The 10,445-nt window shown below is 24.7% G+C and overlaps 2 protein-coding genes across 2 annotated transcripts; both read left to right on the top strand.

The window, feature by feature from the left end:
- The first annotated feature begins 68 nt into the window (after nt 1–68).
- Nucleotides 69–2,214, top strand: OCT59_013421 (uncharacterized protein). Its single transcript, XM_025315495.2, has one exon. It carries the CDS (start codon nt 187–189, stop codon nt 2,113–2,115), a length of 1,929 nt encoding a protein of 642 aa, XP_025182780.2. The 5' UTR covers nt 69–186; the 3' UTR covers nt 2,116–2,214.
- Nucleotides 2,215–2,855: 641 nt separating this feature from the next.
- OCT59_013420 (uncharacterized protein) lies at nt 2,856–10,204 on the top strand (the record flags this gene model as incomplete). The annotated part of the gene is made up of 6 exons (XM_025315494.2): nt 2,856–3,020; nt 3,087–3,150; nt 3,226–3,398; nt 3,474–3,888; nt 3,971–9,121; nt 9,399–10,204. 6 exons carry the CDS (start codon nt 2,856–2,858, stop codon nt 10,202–10,204), a joined length of 6,774 nt encoding a protein of 2,257 aa, XP_025182779.2.
- Nucleotides 10,205–10,445: the final 241 nt, after the last annotated feature.

Genomic DNA, 10,445 nt, shown 5'->3' with positions numbered 1-10,445 from the left:
ACAGTATAAAAATTAAAAAAAATTCACCGTCTACATATTTATTTGTTATTTTCTTTTTGTCCAATTCGGCAAATCCATCGTCGTAAAAAAAGAATTGATTTGCAATTTATGTAATATGCAGTGTATAATAACAAAGTACAAAAAGAATAATAAAATGAATGATACGAATTGTAAAATCGATTTTAAATGTCTGCTAAGTTGACTAAAAAAAAAAAAGAAGGAACCGAGAAGGTCGACGTAGCTGTTTGTCTATCGGCGGAGAAGTATATTATTCCACTGAGACTTGAGGATAGTTTAACAAAAGTTCGTGAAGAACTTGTGAAAATAAGTGAAATTAATATGAATGAAAAATTATTTGATAATGGTATTGGTATTATACCATTCAAAATGGAAGATACTTTCAAATTAAAAGGAATTGTTAGAAAAACGAAGTCATACGAGTTATTATTAAAAGTAAACTTATGGAAACATTTGAACGAAACACTTAAATTTAAATTAGATTATGGATTTAAAATGACTTTAAAGAAGGCGAGCGAGAGAGCATTTGCAATGAGTGATTGTAATGTTTTTCCACTTGCCACAAGACAACTGACTGTTAAGAATGAAAGTAATGATGATCAAACGGCAGGAAAAGAATTATCTTTTAACTCGGATCTTGATACAGCTGGTATACCATTATCATTTGGAATATCAGGAAATAAGAGCAGTGTAACTGGAACAAATTCATCTGATGAGACCACTTATTATTATAAAAATCGTTTAGAATTTAAAGAATATTTAGAGCCAACTGAAAACTTCCTTGCAGAAGTGAAGAATGCCATGAATTTAAATGATCCTGATCCTAGAAAATTTAAAAAAATTGTTGAAAGGTATGGCCAAATTATTCCAACAGAGATCATTATGGGTGGAAAAGATTATAAAAAGGAATTTGGAACGTCAAAAGATAAATCTCAAGGTTTTATGGCAAATATTAAAATACCGTGTGTTGAAGGGAGAATCTCTTCAAGTGATTCAAAAAAAAGTTCATCATTACATACAGAAGAATCAGAACAAGACTGGGTATGCATAGAATATAACAATTGTATTAATATTTTTCAACTTTTAGTTGACTATCTAAAACGCGAAGATTTACGCGAAGATATATGCAAAGTTTTAGACGAAGATTTACGCAAAAATTTACGCGAAAGAATATTTTCTATTATTGGGGAAAGAATACTTCATTCAGGTATTGAAACGTGCATTTGTACATTCAATGGAGGAGGTTCATTCATTGAAGAATTTAAGACTATACCAAAAAAGATTTTAGATATGATAAGTGAGGAAGCTGATATTAGTATTTTTGCGGTAGTTTTTGATACTAAAGATAAAAAAAAGAGTTTTCTTAACGTTAAGTTTAAGGCGTTTTCAAAAGATAAAGATGACGATTTTTTTAATTGTCAAATCATTTGTCATCAGGGTCAAAAGCCAAAATATGTTATATGTTGTAATCAAAAAGATTCCGAATTAAGCGGATGTGATTTAAAAATCAAATATATGATTGTTGGAAAATATACGAATTTTAATTCTATTGATTATGACGAATTGGATTCCGATATTCAATTAAAAGTCATAAAGAATGATATTAATCAAAAATTTAATAAAAGTATATTACCGGGGGATTCATCAGATCACTTTATTGGAACTCCTGTTTTAAAAGATTCAAAAGGTTTAAAAGGTTTAAATCAAGGTTCTATTGTCGGTCATTATTTTTATACAGAACAAGATAACGTTGGAGTATTTACATTTAATTATTGTCCGAGACAAAAAAAGTATGTTGATTTACCTACTTTTAGCTTTTATACTCTTAAAATTTCTAACATTTATGGTACAAGTAATGGATTTAATTATAAGTATAAATCTGAAATTTATAAGGAAATTGATCATCCAAAATATTTTAGCCTATACTCAAAAAATAATTTTCGTCCAATTTTTTTTAAATATGCGATCAACGAAATTGGATTAAAAAAAATTAGCTGCAAGTGTAATAATTGCAATGTTTGCAACGATAGTTCAAAATTTTCTAAAGAAAATTTTGATTTTAAATATTTTTATTTGCCTAACTATGAAAAAATTTAAATTAATATATTTTATTTTATTTTATAAGATTTAATAAATGTATTTAAAAAAAAGTCGTGTTACAAAGAGATTTCCTAATAATACATTTGGATTCTTATTCCAAAACTCGCAAAAATATTCCAAATATTTGTCTTATAATCTTTCGAAATAAAAAATCAAACCTTCCCAATTAAAAAAAATGTTTTTTTAGGAGTTTCGCAAGACATTTTATGTTTCTTAAAACCATCATATTTCGGATAATTAAGCATTCCTATTGGATTAGACAAAAAAATCTTTATTGCTATATCACGTGCACTATTAAACTCAAATTCTGCGGAAAATCATTCACAAAATTGCCAATGTAACATAGCACAATTCAAAATTTATATATTACTTCGATATATATATAAATTAAATTTTGAATAATTTTAAATTCACGCTGATGCGACTCTTGAACTGATTCTAAATTTGGACCCGACATTGTTCTCTGACCCTAAGTACTATTGTCTTCACAAATGTGGTAGCCGGATAAATTTTGCCGTCGTTTCTATCGCCTATTTTGTATACTTAGAATTTTTCGATTTTCTAAGATATACGAGATAAGGTTGTTGATTTCAGCCAGAATGCATGAGTCGATCCTCCTTAATTAAGGAATTCTGATTCATCACACAAACGTTCTCGTCACACCATCTCTACATAATTATAAATATGTTATCAGTTATAAGATTAAAAAGATACCGTCTGCTTCGAAATATTTTAAAATGGCAAATTCAAGCTATATAAGTGATCTCGATTATGATGAATTTCAGAATATAATCGAAATTGGTAAAGGGAAGAATAGCGTCATTCGTAGAGCAGATTGGACTAAACATAATAATAGAATCGCGTTGAAAAATTTAAATTCTAAAGAGGAGTTTATTCAAGAGGTAAAAGTAAATACTTTATGCTAAATATTCTGAATTTATTAGTAATAATACATTTATTTATATTAGATTAAACAACTTTGTAAAGTGAATTATCATCCAAATATCAATCATCTTCTTGGAACGACAAAAGGTTTCATTTATATATTTAACTACTTTGAAAAAGATTAGTTACGCTAAAGTATTGATTTTTTTGATTTAAAAATAGATACATTTGGAAATGATATTATGGTATTAGAATATGCAAATGAAGGAAGCTTGAGAGATTATTTAAAGAATCAATTTTCTACACTAAATTGGAGTCAAAAGATTGAAATGGCGTTAGACGTTACTCGAGGGTTGATGTGTTTACACTCCGAGAATATAATTCATAGGAGCTTGGTAAGTAATACTACAATTAATCGTATTATTGCGCCATTTAGTACCTTATTAATTATACTGTTATTTTTTAAAAAGCACGCAGAAAATGTATTAGTTAATGATGGTAAATTAAAGATCTCTGACCTTGCACATTCTGCACAACAGTTTGAAGATTTAACATTATCAAAAGTGCATGTGATGGTAGAATACGCTGATCCAAAATATCTTTTTGATCCCGTGAATTATAAACTTAGTATGAAATCCGATATTTATAGCTTAAGTATTCTTTTGTGGGAATTATCAAGTGGACGTCCTCCGTACTCGAAAGTTCAAAAATCTCATAACAAATTAAGACACGATATTCTTAACGGCCTGAGAGAAATACCTGTTGAAAATACACCCATAAAGTATCAACAGCTTTATCAAAAGTGTTGGAAAGAAAGTCTTAACCAAAGATCAAATATTTTTGAAGTTTTTGAAGTTTTAAGTCAATTAAAGTTTGAGAATATAGGTATGTAAACTAATTTATTCATTAATTAATTAATTATTTATTTTTTACATTTGTTAACTTTAAAAAATATGTCCATTTGCAGGTGAGGCCATTGTAGAAAATGTAGACGATGTAGAAGATGAGTCAACTGATCAGGAAATAATTCAAAAATTGAAGTTAAACCATGGATTATTCTTGAATGATTACACTGTGCAACCTAGCGAACAAGCTATTTATGATGATAATGGTGAATTAGATGTAGATTTATATGATGAACCTTTAGTATATACGGACATCAATTTATCTTTTGATGATAATTTTGATAATAATTTCGAAACTTCCTTTCAACCTTATGATGCTTGTATCAATTTTCCATTTGCTAAAGTCTCTTTTAATGGGGATTTATTAGGTACCTTTTTGAATTATGAGAATACGGATGGAAAATTGAATGATTATTATGGTCATTTTTTTTCAAAAAAAGTTTTAGTTGGCGGTCAATTATTTATTAAAGATTTGAATACAGCTACTACAACACAAATTCATCTTTTAAAGATGCATTTAAACTGGGCATATAATTTGGTTAAACGCGAAGATCAAAATCAATTATACAATATTAACGTGCAACTTGAACCTACAATAGAAACTTTGGATGGAAAAGAAATAACAACTACCGAAGAGTTGGTTAATTGGATGAAAAATTTGTATCAAGAGAATATGATTGATGTAATTTCTTATATTAATCCTATTCCTATTCTTAAATTAAAAGATGATCCTCAACTTGTAGATAATATTCAAGGTTTTGATGAAAAAATAATCAAAGTTGCTAATTATAAAGATAGATTGAATTTTGGCGAATGGGTAAAAGATTCAATATATGTCAATCTACCTGAATGGATCGATAGCTTCAATCTTTTTCAAGGCTTAATCATCAATAAAAATTCTGAAGTAGAGATTGCCCACAAAGCTTTTATTGATTTAATTAAAAAATATCCTTATTTGGAGTCAAAAGATAATTTTCATTTGAAATTCAAAAAGCCAACAAATGAATTAGAAATTTCCTCAAATAAGTTAGAGATTTCTTCAGTTAAAAAAATAAAGTCACATATTTTTAATAGTGTATTTGATGATGTGAATGGTGAAAAATTGAAAAATTATGAAAATAATATTTGTTTTATAATCAATTATGAGCAATATGAGATTTTTTTACCTCGGGATAATATTACACTTTCAAAAGGGTTTAGACAAGATATAGGAAATGCAATTAAAGATATGAGGCCACGTGAAGCTTTACAAGATGTATTTAATAAATACGGTTATCTATTTCCACAGAAAATCGTTTTAGGGAAATCTTTTAATTATATTTCAACAAGATTTTCTCCAAAATTTGATCGAGTATCTTCAAAAATATCAACAATTGAGTCGTTAAAATCTTATTTGAAACATCTTGAAATGCCGGATTTAACTCAAAAAGAAAAGATCGAAATTGAAATTCCATATTTATTAACTAAAGAAGAAAAGATTGAAATTGATGAATTGCCAGATTTTATTCGAGAGAATAAAGATGATTTGGAAATTATTGAATATGATAATATCATTAATTTGTATGATATGCTTCAATATGAACAACAAAAGCAAATTGACATCATTTTTGATGAAGGTTACAAAGTTATAATGGTTGGAAGAAATGATTTAAAAGATTTAAATGATGATAATACTGAAAATTATAAATATATAAGTATTAATTTATCATTAAAGGATCAAGATTATGAAGTTTTTGGTTCAATAGTATCAGATGATATATTAGAAAAATCAGGAGAATTTTCTGTAAAATTTAAATTTTATGATTTTAAAGGATTTACTGCAATTATAAAAAACCTAGAAGATTTAAAAAATCGACATCTTAAAATTACAAAATGTTATATTTTATGGGTAATTGTTGGAAAACCTTCAAAATTATCAGTATTTAGTCCAAAAAATCGAATATGTCAAATTGATTGTATTAATGAATCAATTTTATTACAACCAGATAAATCTTATTATGAAATTAAAACTCCTTTTCAATTATCTCAAGGATGTGTAATTTCCATTAATACATATCATCCACCAATAAATAATGAACCTGCAGATTTAATTAAATTTGTTAAATGGTCACATAATTCTATTATTTTCCATTCCAATCCAATTTTAAGAGCTTTAAATGTGAATGAAAATAATTATATTGATTATGAAGTTGATGTTTTAGTAGAGAATTTTTCCATAGAATTACATATTTGTATCTTTACTGATTTTAAGAAATTAAAGATTGATAATGAAGAAAATGAATTTTCTTTGAATTTGATTGGAAATATTTTAACAAAAGAAAATTTTATTATTGATAAATATAATGATGCTAATGAATTTAATATTAATGAAAGTAATATTAATGAAAATAATATTAATTATGATAATTTAAACAATATTGTTAATCAAATAATAGATTTTCTTATAAATGAAAAATATTTTACTTTTGATGAAAGCAAACGAATTCAAGTAATAATTGAAAAGTTTTTTACCAATGATATAGATTTAAAGAAAATGCTTAACTGGTTATTAAGCAATCAAGATAATTTAAATAATTTGTTTTTACTTGGTTATTTTTATTATTTTATTATTAAAACAAATGAAGTTTATAAAAAAGCATTTAATTTATTTTATAATGTGATTAATAGTAAACATATAACTTTTTATGAAAATGCAAGTTATTTAGCAAAGTATTATACTGGAATTTGTTATTTAAATGGAAAAGGAATAGAAAAAAATGATGTTAAAGCATTTAAATATTTTAAACAATTATTTAAAAATAATAAAAATTATAATAATGAAGTAGTAATATTAGGATACTGTTATATGAATGGAATAGGAACTAAAGTTAATAAGAAAAAAGCATTTGAATTTTATGAAAAAGCTGCTAATAAGGAAAATATTTATGCACAAAATAAACTTGGATTATTATATAAAAGTGGAATTGGAATAGAAAAAAACTCAGATAAGGCAATATTTTGGATTGAAAAATTAGCAGAAAAAAGTACTGAAGGAAAGAATATGCTTAATACATTGCATGTATATAACATAAATGTAAAAAGTAATATAAAAGATTTATTTCATCAAGTTGAAAAAGCAGCAAAAAATGGAAATGAAAAAGAAATTTATAATTTGGGTAAATATTATGAATATGGAATAGGTTGTAAAGTAAATAAATATAAAGCATTTGAATATTATAAACAAGCTGCTAAGAAAAAGTATTTAGAAGCAATATTTAAGGTTGGAAATTGTTATTATAATGAAATAGGAATTACTGTTAATAAAAAAGAAGCATTTAAATATTATAATGAAGCTGCAAATAAAAAACATAAAATTGCACAAAATAATCTTGGAATATTATATGAAAATGGTGATGGTATAGAAAAAAATTTAGAAAAAGCTATTGATTGGTATAAAAAATCAGCAAAAAATGAATATAAAGATGGATATTATAATTTAGGTTTATATTTTGAATTTAAAGAAAATAATAAGAAATTTGCATTTGAATTTTATAAAAAGGCAGCAGAATATGAACATTTAGATGCATTATTTAAACTTGGATATTTTTATTCAAAAGGAATAGAAGTTACAGTTAATAATAAAGAAGCATTTGGATTTTATAAAGAAGCTGCAATAAAAGGACATAGAATTGCACAAAATAATCTTGGAATGCTATATGAAAATAGTAAAAAAACAGAAAAAAATGTAAAAGCCTTTTATTGGTATAAAAAATCTGCTGATAATAAATATAATCTTGCATATTATAATGTAGGTAGATGTTATGAAAATAAAATAGGAATTGAATTAAATGAAAGTAAAGCATTTAAATTTTATAAAAAAGCAGCTAAAAATAATCATTTACTTGCAATATTTAAAGTTGCAACATATTATTCAAATGGAATAGGAATAGAAAAAAATTTAAAAGAAGCTTTTAATTGGTATCAAAAAGCAGTAGAAAATAATAATATTAATGCAATGTATAATTTAGCTGAATGTTATAAAAATGGTGAAGGAATAGAAAAAAATTTAATAAAAGCTTTTAATTGGTATCAAAAAGCAGTAGAAAACAATAATATTAATGCAATGTATAATTTAGCTGAATGTTATAAAAATGGTGAAGGAACAGAAAAAAATTTAGAAAAAGCTTTTAATTGGTATCAAAAAGCAGTAAAAAATAATAATACTAATGCAATGTATAATTTAGCTGAATGTTATAAAAATGGTGAAGGAACAGAAAAAAATTTACAAAAAGCCTTTAATTGGTATCAAAAAGCAATAGAAAACAATAATATTAATGCAATGTATAATTTAGCTGAATGTTATAAAAATGGTGAAGGAACAGAAAAAAATTTAGAAAAAGCTTTTAATTGGTATCAAAAAGCAGTAGAAAATAATAATATTAATGCAATGTATAATTTAGCTGAATGTTATAAAAATGGTGAAGGAACAGAAAAAAATTTAGAAAAAGCTTTTAATTGGTATCAAAAAATAGCAGAAAATAATAATATTAATGCAATGTATAATTTAGCTGAATGTTATAAAAATGGTGAAGGAACAGAAAAAAATTTAGAAAAAGCTTTTAATTGGTATCAAAAAGCAGCAGAAAATAATAATATTAATGCAATGTATAATTTAGCTGAATGTTATAAAAATGGTAAAGGAATAGAAAAAAATTTAGAAAAAGCTTTTAATTGGTATCAAAAAACAGCAGAAAATAATAATATTAATGCAATGTATAATTTAGCTGAATGTTATAAAAATGGTGAAGGAATAGAAAAGAATTTAGAAAAAGCCTTTTACTGGTATCAAAAAGTAGCAGAAAATGGACATATTGAAGCACAAAATAATATTGGTTGTTTATATGAAAAAGGTGAAGGAACAGAAAAAAATTTAAAAAAAGCCTTTTACTGGTATCAAAAAGCAGTAGAAAATGGACATATTGAAGCACAAAATAATATTGGTTGTTTATATGAAAAAGGTGAAGGAACAGAAAAAAATTTAAAAAAAGCCTTTTACTGGTATCAAAAAGCAGCAGAAAATGAACATAAAAATGCAATGTATAATTTAGCTATATGCTATCAAAATGGTAAAGGGATAGAAATAAATTTAAAGAAAGCCCTTGATTGGTATAAAAAAGCAGTAAAAAATGGACATACTGAAGCACAAAATAACATTGATTATTTATATAAAAAAGGTAAAGAAAATTTTACTATTGTTATAATATTTACATATAATTTAAACTAATTAATTTCTTTATTTAAAAATTATTTTGTAATTTTTTTTAGTTGGTAAGTTATTTATTTAATTTTATTATTATTTATTGTTATAATATTTACATATAATTTAAACTAACTAATTTTTTTATTTAATAGATCGTAAGTTATAATTTATTTATTTAATTATGTTTTATTATTACTTATTGTTATAATATTTATATAAATTTAAACTAACTGATTTTTTTTATATTAAAGAAAAAGCTGAAAATTTTACAAAAAATAATCCACCTATAGAAGAATTACCACCTCCAGAACATATTGCTGAGATACAAAATATTGGAGGAGTAAAAGCATGGCAATGGATTAATGATGAATCAGATCAATTAGTTTCAATTCAAGGAGAAGGAGAAATTATTGAATTTTTAGATAATATGGATATTAGTATACAAACCAATTATCCTTGTTTTATACCTATTTTTGAAAAAGGTGAAGGAGTTATTGTAGAAGGTGAACAAATTAGATATTCTGAAACGATGTTTGTACAACCTCAAAAAACACCACATAGAAAATTACATTATTATGAAATAACAGTAATAAAATATATGGATCCTTACAATACTAATATTGCTATTGGTTTAGCCACTAAACCTTACCCTCATTTTAGATTACCTGGTTTAAATTTATATTCTGTTGGTTATCATTCTATAAATGGTCAAAAATTTAATAATGATAGTATTGGTATTGAATACGGACCTGATTGGACAAAAGTTGAGGACACTATTGGTTGTGGGTATTATTCTGATAGTGGAGATGTTTTCTTCACTAAAAATGGAAAATTTTTGGGTTGCGCTTTTACCAATATAAAGCATATTTGGTTTCCTACAATTGGTGCTAATAGTCCTTGTACAATTGAAATTAATTTTGGAGATAATCCTGATAATGAATTTAAATATAAAGAAGCCATAGGTTATGGTCCTGGTGGATCTATTCTATTAAGTAAAAGAAGAAGTTTAAAAAGTCGTAATAATATTAAAGGTTCATCTAGTGAAAGCAAAACATAAATAGAAAATCAGTAATAGATCATGTGACATTTTTTTCAAAGTTTGATAATTTAATAAAATTACTTTATTTTTATATTATTATTTTATATGTATTTGCAGTATATTACAATTTTTATTAAATAAAGTTACATTTATAATATTTATATTGTATATTTATAATAAATATTAACATATGAATTTTTCTTAATTTTTTTTGTTTTATTTTAAATTTTATTGATTAAAAAAATAAAAAAATCTGATT

Source organism: Rhizophagus irregularis, chromosome 20, assembly GCF_026210795.1.
Source record: "Rhizophagus irregularis chromosome 20, complete sequence".
Classification (NCBI taxonomy): domain Eukaryota; kingdom Fungi; phylum Glomeromycota; class Glomeromycetes; order Glomerales; family Glomeraceae; genus Rhizophagus; species Rhizophagus irregularis.
Note: the sequence above shows the minus strand (reverse complement) of the source record. Positions and strands in the feature narration are given on the sequence as shown.